Source organism: Ptychodera flava, chromosome 14 (assembly GCF_041260155.1).
Source record: "Ptychodera flava strain L36383 chromosome 14, AS_Pfla_20210202, whole genome shotgun sequence".
NCBI lineage: Eukaryota > Metazoa > Hemichordata > Enteropneusta > Ptychoderidae > Ptychodera > Ptychodera flava.
The window spans coordinates 37,410,244-37,433,819 of NC_091941.1; the positions used below are offsets into that span (position 1 = coordinate 37,410,244).

At 39.4% G+C, this 23,576-nt stretch overlaps 1 protein-coding gene across 1 annotated transcript in view; it reads left to right on the forward strand.

Annotated features, from left to right (window-relative positions):
* The first annotated feature begins 13,401 nt into the window (after positions 1-13,401).
* Positions 13,402-23,576, forward strand: part of LOC139150366 (estrogen receptor-like) — a 37,013-nt gene continuing 26,838 nt past the window's right edge. The window contains exons 1-2 of the mRNA XM_070722677.1: positions 13,402-13,803; positions 18,757-19,468. Coding sequence (XP_070578778.1) covers positions 18,930-19,468 — 539 coding nt within the window. The 5' untranslated portion in view covers positions 13,402-13,803; positions 18,757-18,929. The remainder of the gene's footprint in view (positions 13,804-18,756; positions 19,469-23,576) is intronic.

Below are 23,576 nucleotides of genomic sequence, written 5' to 3' on the forward strand. Positions count from 1 at the left end.
CCGCTTGGATTTTATCCACTCTAGATCGCTTTTCGGTGTTTTTTTCGGGAACTCACTAGACAGCTAAGTGTATCTTCACTATTGTTGTGCCGTTTTTTGTGTTCTTTACATCGCCTTTGTTCTTCTTTGAAGACTTTGTTCTTGTTTATCTTTCCGGCGATTGGTGCCTTTCCCGCCTTTTGGGTTATCAGGCGTATCGTTTTTCCCAATCGCCATTCTCGTTTTTTTCTTTTCGTTTCGTCGGCCAGCTTTCTCGTTATTATTTACGTCATGAGCTTGCAAGTCCGACGTGAGGGTGTTTGCGGACATGAAATGTCGAACCTCGATCGGCACGATAAGTGTCATCTTTGCCGCGCTTGTAATCGGTCCAATACTTGTGACATTTGTCATAATTGGTCTGACTTCGATTGGAACAATATTTCTTCTCCCACTGCGTTCGCTAGCCAACGATCGGTGAATTCTCCATCTACGCTAGCAAGTTCGGAACGCAGAATCGTTGGTTCAGATGACGGTGAAGTTCCTATGACTCTGACCAACGAAATATTGATCCCTCCGACCGGCAGTCGGCTTCCCGGAATTGGGAAGACTCGACGATTGGTCAGGCGGATAAGGTAAGTGGTTCAGGTTCAGGGAGAACGATCGATATGTCGACAGTAGTACCAAGGAAACCCCAGAGGTCACGGTACCTAGTGTAGGCAAACCTAACGATGAAGTTAGGCAGGACTTACGCCGCGAAAGATCTCCGAAGCGACGTTCTAGTCCGAATTATATCTCTCGCTCCAGCCGAGGCTTACGTCGTAATGATTTTCCGCCTCAGCGTTTTGAGGGTAGACGTCATCGCTCCCCTTGCAGAACTTACAGGGAGCGTGATCAATCGCCCTATCGGTATGACGATTATGGGGCTCGATTGAGCTCTCCAGACCGCCCGACCTTCGACCGAAAGGTCGAGCACCGGAGATCTAGACGCGAACCTAAGCGTTTTAGACACGATTTCCGTTCACCAGAGAGAGAGACCGGTTACTATCATCGATCAGAGTTATATCATTCTGACTATTCTGATTCCGATGATGATTTCCCGAGGTCCAGACGCCGATATTCAACGTCTAGGCGTTTTGAACGGGACCACGACTTGAGCGGGGCGTTGCACGCCATAGCGGAGTCACTATCAGTTCAACAGCAGATGCTGATTAATGCTGGATTGGGCGGTACTGCTACGCGGCCTCATTTTGCCGAGAGAATGCCTTCTCGGCATAGCCCCCAGAATTCTGGCCGAGTGGAAGCGTCGTGTGATGCACGTACCACTCTGCGTCAGGGGCAAGAGTCTTGTAGCGCTAGTGATTTTTCCCTCTCGCGCGACATGAGGAAGGGGAAAAAACAAGATGGCGCCCGGACGATGACTCAGCACTTGGCGGCATCCGGCACTGGCAGTAAGAACGTGTCGATCGAATTACAGCCGCGCCCTTCCTTGTCTCGTCCCCATGCTAATTCTGAGAATTCGCTCTCAAGGGACCCTCATAAGAGATATGTTTCCCCGGTAGAAAGTGAGGGTGAGCCTGCAGGGCCAGTCCATTCACTTTCAAAGGGGGAGGGAGATCACAATCCAGAGATAATCCAGCTACATGCCCCCTCAGTGGATGTCGAGTTGGAGGGTTATCAGTCGGATAATATTACAACGCAATCAGTCCTTAGCGAGACTATAGCTAAGGCACCGGAACATGATTCCGATTTGCCAGAGGACCAGGTTAGCATAACAGAATCACAAGCTAAACCTAGGGAATCAAATTTTGCACAGTGCATTTCCTGGGTATATGAAGCTTTTGGTAGTGACTGTCCTAAGCCTCAGGCACCTGCCCAGATTGAGTCAGTCACTGCTTCGGAACTGTCTAATGGCCCAGAGAAGCAGGTTGCTCACAGGTCATTACCCATCTCTCGAGTTATCACTTCAAACCTAGAAAAAGTTAGGAGAGAAGTAACAGGAGAAGTGCAAGATTCTAACCCTTTGCCAATCGGCAAGTATCCATGGGCAAGGTCTAGTTTAAAAAATAAATATTATAAGACTCATGCCTCTCTTTTTTCCGGGGGACTCCCACATTTGGATAAAGACGCCTCTACTGTGGATAATCAGTCGTCGTCGTTTAAGACCATTTCGATTGATATGCCAATGTTTCGCCAGCTGGGTGACACAGTTAATATGACCATCCGTGCAGCATCATATATTGACTGGCTTTTGGGGTTAACTGTGCGTGAATTACAAGCTTTGCACATCCCTGATAAAGCTAAGCAGTCTCTTAGGGCGCTCGCTAATTCAGTGAATCATCTCTCTGAGTTTGCTGTCCGAAATCATGTCGCCCTACATCTATTGAACGCGATGCATTTTTGAGTCGCCACTCCGTTCAATTGTCTGATGAGTTAAAAGGGAAGGCTCGATTAGCACCTTTTTCCCCAAAGAATCTGTTTGCTGGCACTTTACCAGACCTAGCCAAGCAGGCTACCCAGGAGTGCCAAAATAATGCTTGGTTATTCGAAAGGAATAAACAGAGAGTGAGTGGTGCAAAAACGACTAACGTGTCGAAACCACTAACAAATTTAAAGGTGGAGCCACAGGGCCAAAGCACGCCCTCAGTCACAGAAATCGCGTGCTCGGCCGTTTAACAAATCAAATCGGGGTAAGGCTACGAAACCTTTTCCCTCTTCTACCCCTGGGGGAATGGGTCACCCCAGCCAGCAGTCCTGACGGGCTCCCTCCCCTCCCGTCCTTACCATCACCGGACATTCCAGTGGGGGGGCGGCTCTGTCAATTTGGCCCCAAGTGGGATGCCATAACAGACGACCATTGGGTATTGAATATAGTAAAGGAGGGTTACAAGCCAGAGTTCACTCATCCGCCCCCCCTGGCTTGTACTCCAGTAAAGTTTCACCCCCTCAACACAACACAGGCCCCTCAACTCACCGAAGCAGTTCAGGGGTTGGTGTCCAAAAATGTGGTAAGACGTGTAAACCCATCCCTGGAGGGGCCAGGGTTTTACAACCACCTGTTTCTGGTACCAAAAAAGACAGGAGGGTGGAGGCCAATCCTAAACCTCACATACCTCAATCGTTTCTTAAAGGTAGATTCCTTTCGGATGGAGACAAATCGGTCGATCTTAGCTGCTATCGAACCAGACGATTGGCTAATTTCGATCGATCTGAAGGATGCATATTTTCATATAGCAATCCACGAAGAGTTTCGCCGGTACTTCCGTTTTATAGTAAACGGACTAGTTTACGAGTACACGGCCCTACCTTCGGGTTGGCAACGGCACCACGCGTTTTCACCAGAGTAGTACTTGCGGTGGTTGCTTTCCTACACAGACAGTCAGTCAAAATACACCCTTACTTAGACGACTGGCTGCTTCGCAACAAGGCCAAGGAAATTCTCTTGGAGCATCTCTTGTTAACCTGGAACACTATTCTCCGCCTCGGTTTCATACCAAGTGTGGAGAAATCGTCTCTGACACCGTCGCAGGACATGGTTTTCGTGGGAATGAGACTGCACTCAGACAGAGGCATAGTATCACCGACTCGAGATCGCATAGACAGACTCCTGTCTCTAATACGCGGTATTCTCCCACAGCCGTCAGTCCCTGCCAGAGTATTATTAGGCATAATCGGGACGATGGTGTCCATGATAGACATCGTCCCATGGGCTCGACTTCGTTTACGCCCAATTCAGCTGTACCTCCTGTCAATGTGGCGGCCAAATCGGCATGCCATAACATATCCGATCCCTGTCAGACCTGCCCTGCGTTACCACCTATTATGGTGGGAGGACACGGACAATTTACAGCGGGGTGTTTCGTTGAAAACTGTCGGGCCCGACAAGTTCCTTTTTACAGATGCGTCGACCACAGGATGGGGTGCGCATCTGGACGACCTGTATGCAGCAGGTCAGTGGACAGTGGCCGAGGGCAGGAGGCACATAAACTGGTTGGAGCTACAAGCCGTTTTCTTAGCTCTTCAGCGCTTCGAAGTTTCAGTGGCCAACCAGAGTGTCCTCGTCAATACAGACAATTCCACGGTAGTTGCCTATATAAACAAAATGGGGGGGACGAGATCTCCCACTCTCTGTTTCCTGGTGTGGAATCTATTGATGTGGTGCAAAGACCACAATGTTCGTCTCCAAGCCCGGCATCTGCCGGGCAAACGAAACCACATAGCGATGCCCTATCGCGGAACCGCTCCGTGCAACCGACAGAGTGGGCACTACCTCAGACCATTGTGAACCAGATATTTGCAATTTGGGGAACTCCAACGTTAGACCTATTTGCGACATTCAGAAATCGCAAGCTCCCGCTCTTTGTGTCGCCGATACCGGATCACAGAGCAGTAGGAGTGGACGCCCTATCAATGTCTTGGGAGAACATAACAGCATACGCGTTTCCCCCTCTACCTCTGCTTCCACTAGTACTCAAGAAGTTAGCAGAGGAGAGGACAATTATAACTTTAATAGCCCCATTGTGGCCGAAAAGGCCTTGGTTTCCGATGCTATTAGATCTGATAATAGATTTCCCTTTGAAACTGCCTCAAAGAGAAGATCTGCTATCCCAGGGGACACTTCTAACTCACCCGGAACCAAGTGTGTTCCACCTTCACGCGTTCAAGTTGTCGAGCAAGCCCTCATTGAGAGAGGCTTTTCTAAGGCAACTGCCGCCATTATCGCCAGACCACAGCGAGCCAGTACTCTGGCAACCTATGAAGACAAATGGCGGAAGTTCTGTGATTGGTGTGGTGAACGGAAGATTACTCCAATCAAAGCCTCTGTAGAACAGTTAGCGGAGTTTTTTCTTTTCCTCTTTAGAGACAAAGAATTTTCTCCCCGTACGATTGCTGTTTATCGTACTGCCATTTCAGCTACCATTAAAGGCTTAGGAGGTGAGGACTTTGGTCATAATAGTTCTCTCTCCGCTATGATCAGAAACTTCATGATTGAGAGACCAGCAAGAAGAAAATTGGTCCCTCAGTGGAGTTTGTCACTGGTGTTGCGGGCTCTGCAGGAGCCCCCGTTTGAACCACTGCATACTACTAGCCTTAAGGCTCTGACGTATAAGACTGTGTTTCTTATAGCCCTAGCGTCTGGTAGACGCAGAAGTGAAATTCACGCTTTTGGTGTGGATGAGGCTTGCTGGCTATTAGCAAAACGGAAGCTGTTTTGCGCACTAGACCAGGTTTCTTGGCCAAGAACCAAGCACTGGATTCAGTAGCACAGCCTGTTATCATCAAAGCACTTGACACACTCACAGGCCCTGATCCACAGGAGAGAGTTTTGTGCCCAGTCCGTGCCCTCCGCTGGTACTTAAAACGGACTGAGCATTTTCGAGCAGGTAGAACTAGACTGTTTCTACCTATTCCTCCGTCTCCTAAGACAGATTGCTCAGCTGCCGACATATCGAAGTGGATAGTTGCGGCTGTACGCTGGGCATATTCAGAAAGTTCTTCTTCTAATTTACGACTTTCAAGTGTGACTGCTCATGAGGTTAGAGCCCTGTCAACATCATGGGCTTTATCAGCTGGAGTGCCTGCAGACGAAGTCATTCGTGCAGGAACTTGGCGGTCAGCTAATTCCTTCATTAGCTTTTATTTACGGGACATGGCCTCGGAATTAGAGGGTTTATATTCTCTTGGCCCGCTGTCGGTCAGTCAACAGGTAGTCTCAGGCAAATAATTTGTCCCAGCCTCCTAAGGTCTGTGGTATTCTGTTGTTTGTCCTATAAGTACAAACAGGTAGGTAATTGGTGACAGAATTGATGTTTAAACTTAAACTAATTTCTGTCATATAATTACCTACCTGTTTGCTCCCGCCCTTCCTCCCCACGTTTTGTGTGTACTTATTTGCCGTGAGTGTAATATCCATTGGTTATTATTTTCTCATGGTAATCTTTGAGTTATTACCCCTATTTTCTGGGTGGCTTTCACCTTCAGGAAAGGTTGATACATGCAGTGTACTAGTGAGTTCACAATATGCTGCAGATTAAAACTGGTGTATCGTGGGTAATTATTCATAGACCAAGGGGGTGTTAGGCGAGATTTAAAGATCTTATCTGCGGTTAGAGAGCAGTTAGAGAAGAAGTCCTATAAGTACAAACAGGTAGGTAATTATATGACAGAAATTAGTTTAAGTTTAAACATCAAATTGTTTGTTTAAAACTGCTGCACAAGCATAAATTGATTGTGACGTCACATGAATTGTTAGAGTCTCATCACACTTGTTTATGGTAAACATTACATGGTACATTTCAACAGCGCACATTAGTTGTTATATGGCTTGCATGCGGAGTGCTCTTTGCATTCTAAACATTTCTGCACAGAGCTTTATGGTTGTTTGACTGTAATTTCTTTCCTCAGAGAGAAGAAAGTGAACAGGTGTAGATAAATTACCCTTCGATGAGATAAAAGGATTTGAAATTGTTTGATGAATCAGGATAATTAGACGCAATAGTAACTCTATTGCCTCTTTGAGAAAGATTCTATTTTGATCATATTCAAGTTAAATAAAAGAAGTTATAATATATTCTGAAAGTAGTTCTAGATGTGCTGTAATGTATAGAAATATTTTCAGGTGTTGATGAGTGGGTTTTTCATCAAAAGTTTCTATTGGCACAGTTTAAGCACTTAGATTGTGAATTGATCTTCAACTGTACTCATTAAAACTGTCACAGTTGACACACATGATGGAAGATTGATCAGATTTACTAAAATTAAAATTCTGTAGTTTTTACGTGATTGTATGTACTACCACTGCTAAATCCTGTGGCTGCATGTTTGTTGTCAAAGGATGATGATAGCTAGTGTTTTCTTTTCCATATGATCTAGTCATGTTTTGCAAATATGGTAATATGGCCGGATAGTTTTTATTACTTGCATGTCTTCTTTAGAACTTAGCATTTTCTACCGACCTTGAACTTTGCAACCTGTGTTGAAAGAGTACAATAAGCCAGTTTGATCTTTGACCTTTGTTCCAGCTTCATCTTCTGTTTGAGAGAAAATTTTTGTTTTTGCTCTCTCGTAGATTTTAATGGTGACGGTCATGAATCGTTTATTTGGATAAAAATGTTGTCTCATATATTATTTAGAATTTAATTCTGTATTTTATGCTGGAGTGTACATAGCGAAAATAAATATTTGTATTTTACTGTAGATGATGTGTGTTTTGGGGTTTGTAAATTGAAATGTAAATGAAAAGCCTAATGCTTAGTGTACAAAGTGTAACTACCTCAAGTAAAGCCCGGCAGGCCAACCTGATGCGGCCATCAATCATTTTACGGATATCCTCATGTCTAGTAAAGTTTCATATATTTCGTCTTGTGTAGTTTTTTAATAGTTGCTTTAATTATCAATAACTCTAGATTTTGAATAAATTCAAAAATCAGAGAGATAACCCAGGCCCAGAGAATTATGCACTGCATAAGATATTCAGTAACTGGGTAATTTCTCTGTTTGAATGACAAAGTTTGCACTCTCAGATGTCTCCTCCGATGTAAATTCAGATATATCCCATTAATAAATTTATCTCATAAAAAGTGCAAAGTATGTAGCATCTAAATTCATCTTGTCACATTTCCTTTTGATCTCAACTTAGATGGCATTAGAGTGGAGATGAAAGATGCACAGGGTTTGTTATTATTGAGAACATTGAGCAACTCTGCTACTCTTTATGATGAAACATCACATTGATGGGCCAGTGCAACAGGGGCGTATCTCCTATGCCTTAACACAGGGGATATGCCCCTCTTGCACTGGGCCATTGAAATGCAAGCCCAATATTAAATCTGATTAAAGTCCGATGCAGAGATGGGTCGGTCTTTTACGCAATTGTGTTTTAGTCTTTTATTTCCGCAGTCCTCCCCCTCTGTACATTAGATTTTAGAGAGAGGTCAGCCAACTTTGCAATAAAGTGTTGCTGATGTTTACTTGTGGCAAAGGGCAGTATTTACTGAAAATGCATACTTATTTAAGTAGAGCTGTCGAACCATTTTGCAGTCACAGTACATTCATGGAAGTGTTTTCCATTCAACAAATACTGATGGAAAGAGTTAAGTTCTTTGATGTCATTCCAATCAACAAATTCTATTTCTCTGTGAAAACCCTGCCAGATGATTTCTGTAAAAAACGTACATGCACAGAGAAAATTCACTTTTTTACACATCTGCTGTGTCTGATGGAATTTACTGTGTAAAATTGAATGTACTTGGGGTTTGTATGAAGTGATATTACATGGTACTCTGATAATATCAGCATGATTTGTAAGTTGTGGTACAGTGATTGTTTTATGGTGATATCTCACACATAACATGTAACATCAAACTATTATCTTTGTGCAATTATAATGCAGTGACTTTATACATGTATGTACTGAAAAGTGGACACCTAGATATCCTTGTACAGTGGTTTTCACGAGGAAACTGTATCTCTTGTCTTTTCAATGTCAGTGATTGTCATTTTCCACCTTCAGAATTTGTGCTTTACAAAATGTTATGTGATTTTCACAAATTTAAGTTTCCTTTAAAAACTGGAGGCGGTCAAATGTATCGGTAGACACTGAATTTTCTGTGAAGAAGAATTGTTGATTCAGGTGATGTCAATGATAGTATACATGCACATTTTATATAGCACTACCACACAGTGCAGACCCATTCTGTGTTTTCAATACTACAGGTATATCTTTTCATATTCAAACCAAAGACTTTGTAGTAAATGAAAATTTGAATGTTGATATCTTTTTGCCATCGTAATTCAAGATGAATGTGTTATGGGGAAGAAATCTCTTGAATTCAGATTGGCAGTACTGCATCATTCAGAAGTGGCTGTCAAATGAACAGAAACTCTGATGTAGTGTTATTTTAAATAAAATGAAACATGGATTGTGAATGAAAAGAACATGAATGGCTGGTTGAAAATGAAGCAAGAGTTAGAAACAAGAAATATTTTACAGGGGGACAATTAGTCTTGAGATTATGAGAGTTTATATACTTTTTAGTTAATGAAGCACACAATTAAATACACAGGGTTTTATTTCACTTAGACCTTTCCTTTACCGAATTCCTGTTGTCATGGTATCATGTGTGTGATGTCAACATTGTGAAATATACATTAGTGCAGAAATTCAATGCAGTGACTTTACAAACATAGAAAATGCTGCAATTTAACAAGAACATCCCTTTATGGTGGAAATACTACTCACATTGGCTTTTTCATATTTCATATTTCTGATTTTAATTTTTCAGATTAAGTACATGTAGTATTTTACTCTCCCAAGTGGCATGTATTTTCAGGTATTCAATTATTTGTGAACATTCATTTTTTTGTGAGACTGTTTTGCAGCCGTAACATTTTTAAGTGCAAGTTTTGTTGCAATGGGTATCTTCAGGTAAGTTTAATAAAGTAATAAAAAAATGCATACTGAGGTGACTGGCATATTTTCCTCTGTGTATGTTTAAATTCATGTGTCAATCAATTGGCATCTACAAATTGCCATCTCAAGGGATGCTGGAAGATTTTTTGATAAAATTGATTTTTTGGTTGGAGTAAATACACCTTATTTCAATCATCGGTCTGTTAATTAATATTAGTAAATATGGCATTGTGTGATGACATCCATTGCAGCTAACAGAAATGCAATGAATTCAACGGATACTAGTGCAACTTTACGTCCATGTTTTGATTCCGATATTAAAAGTTTAAAAGCAGAACTTGAAACACTGTCAAAGATGGAATTATGGGAAATTCCAGCTTTAACATTGTGTGGCAGTGACGTGATTATGCAATGCAGTGACAATTGATTTTGATTGCAATGAAATACAATCCTTTGATTAGCACCCATTGGTGCATATTTTCATGGATTTAAACCCCAAAATTCAAACCAAATTATGTCCAAGAGAACAAATATGTTGAATTCTGTTTTGGGGAAACATGTGGGTGACAAATCGAGAGAAGAATACACACACACACACACACACACACACACACACACACACACACACACACACACATATATATATATATATATATATATATATATATATATATATATATATATATATATATATATATATATATATATATATATATTTATTTCTCCAAGTCAAAATAATTATATCTGTCACAGAAGTTTCATGCATCTAGCAATCTTCAGACGAATGAAACTTGAGTAACAGATATAATTACTTTGTACTTGAAAGTAATTTGTGTTACTATACACCTGCATCTGTAACCTATGGAGTTTTGTTGTAAGTTTCCACCAGAGGATGCGGAGTCTAAAAACTTTGATGTTACGTACAATAACTTCTGGTATTATTTGACCTTTGACCTCAACACCTTTACGTTTGTCAACAAGGGAGAAATTGACAGACGATTCTACATTTAAAAAAATATATATACATCTTAAACATTCAGTACTGCATGCAGTGAATAATTGTCAGTTCAAAACCTATGAATATTTGTGTATTTATGCTGCCGAACTACAATTTCTACCATGTGCACTGCACTGTGCAGGATGACGATTCATTCAGTATGTTAGAGTAGAGACACAATGCATTCCCAGTCTGCTCACGGTGGTGGCATGACACAGAGGACTGGCATCCTAAAAACGCTGTAATTTCAAAATTTTTCAAGTAAAATTGAACTAAAAAGGTGTATAATAACATGGTTAGGCACAAAATACCGTAATTTATGTCCTCATACATCATACACTTCAGTGCACCCCCCATCCTACCCCCCACCCCATGGTTGTTCCTTAACATGGAACTATAACACTTACCAGTATTTTTCATGATTATGAATTCACTGATGTTCAAAGTTACATGTACGAGGTACCTTTTAACCATACATTTGAGTATACAGGTGATTAGAGTGTGATTAATGGGAATTGTAGACAACAAACCAGTTGAAATAGCTGTACATTAACAGATATCTGATGTGTTTGACACTGGACAAGAGACGATAAATTTCATTGACTCTATACCTTCGACAAACACTTTACTTGGGTAATACTCATGACAAGTCATCCAGAGTCACTCCTAGCAACAAACAAACAAACAAACATGGAAGCTACCAGTGCTTGATTTCTGAGAAGATGACCTATTGACCAAAATGAAGGCAAAAACTTTAAAAAACAAATGCAATGCAATTGGAAAACTTAAAGAGGCACTCCCACTTGGTAACATTTTTAAAACACATTTTTTAATGCCAACGGTCAATATTTGATGTGGCGACAGAACGCGGATCGCGATATATCAATAAAAACATGTCATTTCCCGAGCGTATTTTTCACATCCCGAAATTTTACGATCGTTCCTGATTTTGACCCGAAATCCCCCGAAGCTTTGCTGTTGTGCTGATCGGCGACATTCTAGGGAGTCTACAATAAGTCCGAACGACGCAATTAATTTACTTCCCACTGCAAAGACTTTATATAAAGCATTATGCCTTTACCTCAGGTAGGTTTTTGAAAACTTCTCCTTAGTTTTTGTCGTTTTCATTATTCTAAATCAGTTGTATTATATTTTAGACCAACACCACATAAACATCAATTTTTACGTGTCAAATATTAGCCGCCTCCGATGACTACATTTTGTCGTCTGCCACACAATATGTGTGGTTCGCCGCGTGCGTGGTATGCGTCTATGCATACCACGCGGCGGCCGCTATGTATCAACCGCACGTAACTGTGCTAGTCACCTTTGCGAATTCAGGTGGAATAAGCAAAAATTGTTTTTCGTTTTTACGCCAAGTCAGTAAGACTCAGCTTTCTCCCAAGGGGCATGACCGATCACCGACGCCAGTTTTACTGTGGCGTACAGCAGCGTAAGCGTAGACTCGTACTCCATAGCTTAGTTGACAATGACCCCAGTGCCAAACGTTCGATGTTCGGAAGCTGAATTTAGGTGGGCCACCTAAATTCAAACTTTTACTTTTTTGAAGACATGTTTTTATCGATATCTCGCGATCCGCGCGCAGTCGCCACGTCAAATATCGACCATTGGCATTAAAAAAATGTGCTTTAAAAATGTTACCAAGTGGGAGTGCCACTTTAATAAGGGCATTCATTGGAATCTGTATACCAAATATCAGAGCAGGACTTGGATTTGGAATGAAAAAGTTCAAAAATATGCAAAAGTTTACAGCTGATGAAGGAAAAATACCTATTTGACCATTTTAGACCATTTTGATGAACTCTGTGTCAACAATAGGGGACCAACAGTAATAGTTATTTATGACACATGAAAGGGGAAAGTTTATATCAGAGCCTACTTTAATATCTCTGAACAAACCGATTTATGGGATACAACTTTCAAATGAGATCAAAGAATTAAAATCACATTAACTGTCGATGTCAACAAGCACTGATGCTAGGACAGCAGGTTTAAATATATCAGAATGAGATCACTGCCAGGGACTTACACCTACAATTACCAAGCCTTTTAATAGATCAGATACTTTTTGGAATAAGTAGTTCAAATTGAAAGATTAGAAACATAAAATGACAGACATCTATTTTATCTGTTTTGGGAAATATATTTTAGGAAAAAATTGTTGACATCATGAAGACCATGTTTGCTTTAACGGTAACGTTTTTGCTTTAATATGGGCTTTTTCGTCAAGCAGTACTTCGGTCTCCGTATACAGTTTTCCTGTCCGAGGCTCGGGCTGTTCTAAATATACGCCACCACGCGTTAAGAAATCCAAATCTTTCAGAATAATTTCATGTGAAATTCTTACCTCATATGTTAAAAATAACATGCAAGTTCTTGATGAAAAGGGGAAAACTTTACAGGAATTGCTGTTAGAATTATTTTAAGTCTTTGAAATCGCTGAAATCAGTACTTTAGGGCACAATCCCTCCGTTTGACTGTGCTTCAGGCGTACAATCTAGTACCCGTGTGAAGCTTTATGAACTTGAAGTTGAATAACCCTTTCGCAATGTCAGGAAGGCGTCGGGAAAGAATGCAGGAGTCGAAGGACATCAACAATGTGGTCGAGATGTCAGAAATGACCGAGTTGAAGTAAGGCTAAACATATATATTTTTTAGAAGTAATTAGACTGTTCTGCTGTCTCTAGCATTGCAGTGGCTTTGCTCTGCAGAGCGCCCCCGTACTTCGTGAACCTACTAAACTAAACTCCAGTTGAACTTTTGTTTACCTTTTGTTGACACTACGCGCTTTGCCAGCGATCACGCTGTTCATGCATGATGACCAGGTTTTTTCATTTATATCGGAACTGTTAGAACTTTCCTACCCGGTCAACGGTACATTTTCAATAAAAATTCGTCCGCAAATAAAAAAGAGACCAACAACATCGCGTCGAAGCTTGTTCAATATTTACCTTAGATTGACAGCGTGTGAGGTCATAGTGCCAGAGAGAAGGTTAGGGTCACCGTGATCTTGCTGTCGTGCGAAGTCGGGTGGGGATCGTAAAGTAATCCCTATATGACAAATCGTTTTGACTGGTAAAATTTCACCCAGTGTCGCTACAATTCCATGGAGTAAAGACTTCTATGATAATTATGGTTTAATGTCCATAGTTACACCGTTTAAATCAAACTTTGTGTGAAAGTTAACAGCGAATCGGCGGAGTTGTAAAATTAGATGACCCCTGTACTTCGGCTCTGGTGTCAGACGGCGAAGAGAGATATTGTGGATTTCCAACCACAACACTGTGTGTGGATACATTTATAGCAACGCCAGCTACTCCCATGTAGACAAGTCATCGCAGTATCATAAAGCGCAGTAAGGATAACGCCATTAATCAGTACTATAGGACTCTTGGAGGTTTGTATTATTATCTCACCCCACTTCTTACTTACTACTTGTCTACGAGGGGAAAATAGCACGGAGGGGACCAGTTGTTCGCAGTCATGCTGGGTGCAACTGCAAGTATCTCGCCGTACGGTACGAGTACGATCACATCGCTCGATGCGTATGCAATATAATAATATATTTGCGTCTACTGCCGTATGATTTGATCACAGGCGTTATTTGATAATCTATAGATACGTATGAAATTACTGCATGCGATGTTTTTCGGCAATCGGGATCAGCATCCCGCGTTCGTACGGCTGGTGAAAATGAAAGCGCTCTTGCAGACGTATAATGTACACGAGAACACGTGCACATGTTCATTCTCGTAGCCACTATTAGGTCATGGTCGTTCATTGATCACGTCGTATTTGGTTTAGCAAGGGAACTTATGTTGCAAGAAAGGTAAGTTCCAGTGTTAAAGGGCTGAGTTAAGAGGGAGAGCCCGCTGTAGGTATCATCTTCACTGTTGGTGGAGTCACAGTGCCTCCACACGCTGTGAATATTGTGATCTAGTTAGTTGTGATCAATCATAGACAGTGGAGGGGGGACCCCTCCACTGTCTATGGATCAATCAAGTCAGCGATATTGCTAATGAAGTATGATGTGTGGAAACTCAGAGGCTGGTTAGACAAATCCTCGTTGACACCATGACTAAAAAATTACTGTTCATTTGTGTCACGTGTTTGTGTGAAATATGCAGGGAAACTCCTTGTAATTTTCCCTCCTGACAAACTTGTTTGTTTTTGCTGTTTTGTTAAGTTTCGATAATAATAGCTTTCAGTCTCGGAACGGTGTTAGGTCGTTATGATGTAATTTGTATGGTACTTCAAAAACACTGACTCATAAACGATTAAGTGAAAAGCATGAAACGTACAAGCATTATCACCAATTATAGTATTTTTGGAAACTGCATAAATGGTCATTCTTCCAGACAGACTCTCACTATGTAAAATATTTTAATATATTCTTGTAATCGACATGACAGCGTTATAGGTTTATAAAGTTTTTATCAAGGGTCTATGGGAAAACAACAACAACAACAACAAAAGTTTTCCAGTATCACTGAGTGTATTTAAAAACGAGTTTCAGATTTGTTTTTCTTTTACCTGCTCACCCCCAATTCTCTGTAAATGGGGCCACAATTGCCATTGATAACAATGAGTTTTGGCCAAACCATGGTGGTAAAAGAGTTTATCATTGCAAAATTGTGTTAATGTATACCAAATTGTCCTACTTTAATGCATGGAGTGGTAGAATTTAAAATAAGATGGTGATGAATACTGTGGATTCATATCTTGTTGTTTATTTAAAAATGACCAACTGATAGCAACTGCAAAAACACCTGTCCAAAAGGGATGTAAGTTGTTTTTCACTAAAAAGTAGGTTTTCATATTTCTAGTCCACACTGATCAACATGTTCCCTTGGATTTGTTCCATGACTGAGATTTGGTAACTCATGGCTGCTTCAAGGAGTCCAGTAGTTATAGAATGGATTTTTTATGCAGGAGTTTTGGGCTTGTAAATATGTTCATAGGTGAAAAGGACAATGTGATGTACGTGTCATGGTGACAGTCAGTCTGCAGACTGTTTTGAATGGGGTGATGTTTATTTTCTGTATATCATATTTATATTAGCTATACAGTTGACAATTTAGTTAATTCAAATCATGAAAATTTAGGATTTACTCAGAGAAAAGCACAAATTCTTCTTGGCGCAGCTAGCATCATTATGACCATGGACATCAGGGATCATCTGGGAACCGCTTTAGGATAAGTATCATTGAAACCTGCATCACTCTCACCTTATACCTGTATACCTTGTTTTGATTCAGTTAGAAGTAGGTATATTGGCATGCAAGGAATTTTGCTAAAGCATTTTCTACTTTAAATACTGACAAGAAATTCCTCAAAATTATTCAAACTAAACAGAGAATATTGAAGAGTATAAAGATATGCTGCAAGCTACATCGTCATTGTCATTTATTCTGATCAAACCAGCTGTGCATGTTTACCACTCAAGTTAGAGAAATGGCAAGAATCATATAACCTTGAAGGGTAACACAGTATACACATACCATCACGTGAAAGTAAACATAAGTATAGACCAGTCATTTAACATGTTTAATACATAGATAAAGCACTGACTGTTATATTTGTTCCAAATTTATTGGTTTGTAATGACTGAACATAGATCCTTTTAAATTGACAGCTTGTATCAATACACTGAGCCACTGAAAACTGTTGGCACATTTCCTTCATCAAGTTTAGAATGTAGATAGTTGGTGGCTACTGGTTTTATAGCCTATCCAAATTGAATTATGGCTTAGCTCAGATTCTGCCCTGAAAGGAATGTTAAAGTAAACATATGTATCCTATTCTGTTTAATGCATATTAGCTTTTACCGTTTTCATGTCACCAAGGATGTGAAAGAAATCTGTCTTTGAGTTCACGATTTTGATCAGAGACTGTATTACTGTCATGAATTTTACAGCTGAAAGAATAGCTGGTATGTCTTAGTTTCTGTTTATACCATGTGACCTTGATGACCTTAGGTATAAACTGCATGGCATTTGCTTCATTCTGCTCATATTTTACCATGTTTAATGATTTACAAAGACTCTGATCACACAATATTTATCACTGTAAACTTGCAATGTATGCTTTGCGTTCAGCTTGAGGACACAGTTGAATTCAGTCAGTTCTTTGTGATCAGTGAAGTTTTCAATGTAGAAAAATTGTTACATGGTTTCTTTGAAATGAGCTTTCTTGCTCATTTCAAAGAAACCATGTAATAAATTCTATGGCTTTACATGTCAGAAGTCCAATCCAGGTCCTGCATGGAAACCGAATCTGGTGTTCAGTTGCTGCAAAAAGAGGAAAAACGATATTGTTTGATATTCCTCAATATACATGTATCGTGTATATTAGCTAGAATAACCAATCAACCATTACTACCCATTACCAACTCACAATCTAGCCAGGGAGACTTTAAAATTCATTGATGAAGACCTTGGTCACTGAAAGCTGTTAAATTAACATTGTTTTCAATAAAATTGTAATGACTTTCCATCGACAGTCTTGCAAAGAGTACTGCCTTTTGTGGTTTTATGATCGATGAATATGGCACTCAGCTATCTCAAATGGGTGTATATGATGTGTGTATCCCATTGCATAAATCCATAAATCCTCCGGAAGTGGCGTCAAGCTGTATTTATATAACACTGTAAAAAGCACACAGGTACATCTATGAAGGACTATTTTGCAAATCTCTTGATACTTTTAACAATGTTTTGTTTACAATTGTGATATAGGTACAGAATTCATCTTGTGTATAGCAGTCATTTTTCTTACCCACTTGATCAGGTCAACCGACTCACATCAGTTTTAATTGCAGCTTGGATGCTTAAAAGGCATATGCATGCTTAAACTTGTGTCTCTGTGAGGTCATCAAAGTGCAATAGCCTAGCATTTGAACTTTTTCTCAATGCAATTTCTCCATATTTTCTTCATTTGAAGACATTTGTAATAACTTGTATTCAGTGTGAAAAATTAATGTTCATTGTTTTTAAAATCTGACTTATCACTGTGATTAAAAAGTAATCTAGTTAATCAAAATTGGAAAGATAATTTCTTCTGAATTTTGTTATGAGAGTACCAGGCACAATGAGGTCTGCTCAAGTTTTATAAACCCTTTGAGTGCCTGGGTCAATTTTTGACGTCATTATGAAATATGACTCATTCTCAATTTGTTTCAGATTTTTCCCACAATTTTGATCAAAAGCTGTAACCAATGAAAAGTGATGTCCATTTGGTCCAAAATTATCAAAAAAAATTGCAACAAAATCATAAAAATTGATAAAATGTTGCACTGAAATTTTGATTGGAAAAATGACAGCAATTGAAGGGTTAGTTTGTGCAAGACATGTATAAATGTGAGGACTCTAACTTTTTAATATTTATTGTGTATAGCAAGCAGTATGAATATAATGTAATGTATACATCAGCAGCAAAGAAATGAATGACATATGTTGCATGAATTTTGCATAAAACATTCAAGCTGTGAAGAGCCTAGAGTTCGGAAGGGATGCAATGCTCAAATAGCGTTTTACAAAATCATTATGTACAAATATGAATATTTTATAAATCACATAGGGCTGTACTTGAGTGAACCTGATATTTGAAGATGTAGTATTGTGTGGTGAACTGAAGTAAATATGGAAGGAAAGAGAAAGACAATAAGCTTGATGATGTAGACTCATACTTGGTTGTATTATTAACTAATAAAGAATACTCTTATGTCTTACCATTTGACCAATTTTAGGTTGTTGATAAGTCTTGAAATTAGGATATGAGAATATTCTTGTGTATTTTTATCAGTTCTGTGTTCAAAAATGAATTGCCGCTTTGGTAAAAACAATTTCCTACAGTAATTGATCACCAAGTTTTGGTATGTGTTTGATTAGTTGGTGGTATAGTGAAACTGGTAACTTGAAAAATGAAGGCTTAAAATTCATTATACATAGATACAGTGTCTGCTTGAATATCCTCACCTTCTGGCTTTGCAACTATGCATAATAGATGCATTAAAATGCCAGATAAACATGCAAGTATCTCTTCAGTGGTGAAAATTGTAAATAGTGTCATGTGGGACTTAAAACAAACATGCTGTATAAATGCAGAGTATAGTTATTCGTATCAGTTTGTGATGTGTGCCGTACCAATTATTGCATCATCATCGCAATTTTTATCTGTTTTCAGCCTAAATGATCCTGCCATTAATTTAGCAATCAAATTTTATTTTGAGCACAAACAAAAATTCAAAAATGATGGTTGAAAATAGCACAAATCTTTTATTATACAGCAACATCATTTATTGTTGCCAAAGAACCTAACTGATATCTTTTTTTGTATCATTTCCCCCCAGAAATGCAACATTTCGAAATGATGATGGGAAGAGACAACTTGGCAGCTTTCATCTGATAATGATGCATCTGTAAAGACAGTCAGACAAACTCTTTCACATGTATGTAAATGTGAGACATTAGTTTCTCAAATTGGTTTGTAATTTTCTCAAGTGTTTTCATACTTGCAAGTTACATGATGGATAATACAAGTTCTTCAAGGGTTTATTCCAATTTTTCTACGGACAATGATCAAAGAAGAGTACATCCTCCACTCTCTAGTAGCGTGTTTAAACAAAACCGCAGCAGAAGTGAAACAAAACCGACAAGCCTAAAACAAAGACTTCTTGACAGAGTTAGCAGTGATGAAGATTTGCAGAACATGACAAAATGGACGCCACAACCATCGACGTCCACATCGACGTTTACTCCAGCCGGGATTTCAGCAAGACTGCTCGTGCCGCCGTCATCACCACCGCCATCACCCATAACACACCAGAAAGAAACAGGTAGACACGATAAAACTGTGGTCTCAGATGCCAGCACCCAACGTAGCAATGAGGCTGTGCTGTCTCCATTAGGTCATGATGGTGCTGACAAAACGAGTCTTTTGGAAGACCTGCCAAGAATAGACAGGAGTGGGTTTCTGCATGTTGCACCGCTAGTCACAGCACATCAACCCACACACGTTAACAGTACAAGGGGCGATGACGAGTGTATCAATATCAACAATAGGTGAGTAGACTGTTATTCTGATTGGTATTATATGTATGTGAGCAGATTTTGTGTCCGACTTGGTCACTACTTTTTGGTGTAAGACTCAAAATAATAGTGTATATATGGCATTAATCTATCACAAACAGTCCAAAGTGCCAAGTACATGTATAATAGCATGATACTACCAAAGCTACTGCACTCTCGTAATTTTTGAAATAGATTTGAAAACAAGCAATTATAGTTAAATATTATTTACATTAAGTGTTCCTTTAATTTCTAATATACCAGTTATATTTGTGAAATCGAAGTATAAACCTTTTCTGTACAGTTCAGAAAAAAATATCACAGATGTGTCTATCCAGTTTGAGTCTGAAACACAGATGTTTTCAAGTCTGATTGTGTGATAATAAAATTGTTGGTACAGGATTCCCAAATGTAAAGTTTTAGATTGAATAATGAGAGACCTTAAAAAAGGGGGTCTATGGAATAAAACAGTCTTTCAATTTATGTTTTGCGCCTATAGCTGATATTGAAAAGTTTGATGAAGTGAGGATTTATTTCCCTGAATATTGCTGTCTTTATGTTTCATGTTGACATGCTCCAAGTCCTTGGACAAAATATCAAAACAGAATAAATTGAGGGAATAAAGCTTACCAGACCATTGCCGTTGCATAGATCATTGGGTGACCATGTTGGCCCACAGAGTCACTCGGCTGGCCAGTAACTGCTGCTGAGAAAAAGCGGAGAGACTTGGGGCTAGTCTGTTTCATTGTTTGTTCATGAGACAGCCAGCTATGACCAAACACTGATGTAAAAAAGCCACTCTTGTTTAACCCTTTGAGTGTTGTAATCTTTTACGCAAAAATTTTAGTATAGTATTTAACCAATTTTTATGAATTTTTCTGTAATTTTTTCAACAATTGTGGACAAAATGGACATCACATTTCATTGGCTTCAGTTTTTAGTCCCAAAAGACACTGTCCGGGGGAACTTATAGGTTTGGTCATGTCCGTGCGTGCGTCCGTACATGCGTGCGTGCGTCCGTCCTTTCACGCAGATATCTCAGTGATGCCTGGAGTGATTTCATTCAAACTTGGTACAGGGATTCCGTCATAGGTCATATGCACGTCGATTTGTTTTGTAATAAAATCCAATATGGCCGCCGTGCGGCCATTTTTTAACAATTTTTTCATGTACTGAGACATAACTCAAGCACATCTTAACCCAATTTATTCAAAGCTGGTACAAGGACATTGACCTATGTCATGCATATGCACATTGATTTGTTTTATGATAAGATTGAATATGGATGCAGGGCGACCATTTTGTTACGATTTTTTCATGTCCGGAACCATAGCGCAGACATGTATCAACTGATTTTATTCAAAGTTGGTATTAGGACATTTACTTATGTTATACATATGTAAGTCGATTTCTTCATGATATGATCCAATATGGCCACATGGCGGCCATTTTGTTATGGTTTTTTACATGTCGAGAGCCATAATTCTGGCAAGTCTCAACAGATTTTATTCAAAGTAGGTACATGGAGATTGACTTAAATGTCATACATATGCATGTTGACTTTTTAGATGGTAAGATCAAATATGGCTGCGTGGCGGCCATTTTGTTACGATTTTTTCATGTATAGAGCCATAACTCAGGCATATTTCCACCAGTACCATTCAAAGTTGGTACAAGGACATTGACCTATGTCATACATATGCACATCAATTTGTTTCACGGCATGTAGCAGTATCATGTTAATTATTGAATTTTCGTAATTAGGCTGATATGTCAGGAAATACTGCATCAAATTTCATGAAACTTGGTACAAATGTTAAGCTCACATTGCTTCAACAGTGAAAAAGACATTTATCAGTGTCATGTTAATTAATTTGTAATTGCATAAATAATGAACTTTCCCAATTAGAGTAATATATCCACAAATACTGCGTCAAATTTGATGAAACTTAGTAAAGATGTTGATCTCATAGTGTTGTAAATACAATTCAATGACATTTAGTGGTATCATTTAAATTAATTGCTAGTTTGCATTTACATAATGTATTTTTGTTTTGAGGGTGAATGTCCAGAAACACTGCATCAAACTTTATGAAATATGGTACTGGTGATAATCTGTCAGTGTTAGGATAGGATGCAAAAATGTTTGGCAGCATCCTTTCGATTTATTACTAATTGACTCATTTAATAACCTTTTGTAATTAGGATGGCTGCCTACATTGATTTTATGTTTTCACTACCATGGAACTCGATCATTCTCAGCCATTAAGCCCTGTCTGTATCATAGTATTTTTAATCAGACCTAATTAATGAAGAGGACTCTATCCTCTCTGAGGACTTGTAATTAAAGTACCCATTAACAAGTGGGGACTGTGTCATCAACAATGACATCAAAATTTTGGCAAAAATCTGGAAAAAATTTGACTGGAGCATATTTTATAAAGGTGACAAAAATTGACTTTGGCACTCAAATCATTTGTATATGACCAGTCCATTAATTAAAAGGAGGCATTTGAATTGTTGGATCCACCTCCCACTCCCCCAAGTTACTGCCTTTGTGAAAGAGCAGATGAATCAAATATGGCGGTTTACTTATGGCTGATTCTCAAAGCTTCTCCGCAGCAATGCTGCAGAGATATAGCAAGTACAGTGTATAAATCAATGACTTACTGACTCAGTTGAGAGTAAGTCAGGCCTATTACATTTTGTCTGAATTATATGTGACAGTGAAGGATGATCAAGGAATTGATTGATTTTTTGCAAAATTGTGGGAGTCGTCTAGCTAAGTTCTCCATGGTTGAGTGCATGTGCCACAGGAGGACTAAAAAATGTGCCAACCAAACGCCATGTTTGAAAAGGAGGTCGGTTGAAATATGTCGGTCAAGCAAACCTGTGCCCCATTTCTTTTGATTTATGGGCAGTACTAAAAGAACCAATTCTCCCTACTATGAATTGATAATGTCACAAGTTTTTGAGTGTTGGTAAAATAGTGAGGGTTCTATAATTCTGCTGTTTTTTTCATCCACATGTATGTATGTTGACTACTGAGCTTCTGTATAATAGGCAGTTTTTTAAATTGTATCAGCGTATGTGAATCCATTAACTCCAGAAAATGTAGTTCAATGATTGCACTATGTATCTCTGCTCTGATGTGAGGTCATGCCATGAAAGTAGGTCGGTTGCTACTGAAGTACACGTTGTCTTCTTTGTGTTGTAGGATGGGCTAGGTGTTTTTGCTGCATGACGTAAGCACAGTCCCTCTATCCACCGGTCTGGAAACGTGGCTGGTTTCTTTGTGACACTCCGTGATATGAACCAACACACGATTCACACCTTAAACAAAGGACACTGACAATGTTCAACTGGCCGCTATATCGATGTCGCTACCCCACGATCCTATGACAGCCGCAATGTGATCGTTCAAAAACATGACGTTTGTGGGTTGTTATTTTCAGAATATCACAAAACATTACAACTTGTTCACTTTAGAAACACTAAACAATTTATTTTTTCATTAAATGGGTAACGTTGCCCCTCTAGATAAAGCTTGAAAGGGACCACACATTATGGTTGCATTATGATCACGATCGAAAAACAAAATGGCCATGCACTGTTCGCAAGTGTCATGGACTATTGCCCGAAATCAAGAAGACAGGCAAAATCAGCTGAATATTAACATCGACAGCTGAGTAGTTCATTACCAAACTTGTTATTGTGTTGACATGATAGCATTTTGTAAAAGGTATTTACTGTGCCTGAGCGCGAGCGTACGTATCGAGAGTTCGACATATCACAGTCCCTCTAGTGGATAGAGGGACTGTGGCCATATTGACGCTACATGGGAAAATATATATGCGAAAAAAATCTACGTGCATTTCTGCAGTTGTCGTTCCTATTCTGCTCAGTTAACAGACATAATTTCACAGAATATTACACAGAAAACATATTTAGATCATATTTGGAGACACTGACTACTAGCATTGCAAGAGAAGGGGGACCACAAATTTTCCGGAGTGATTCCAGCCGTTGCTTGTGCTACGTACGTCAACACACTCGCAGCGGTCAATCCCAGAAATTATCGCACACTATCATCATTTACGAT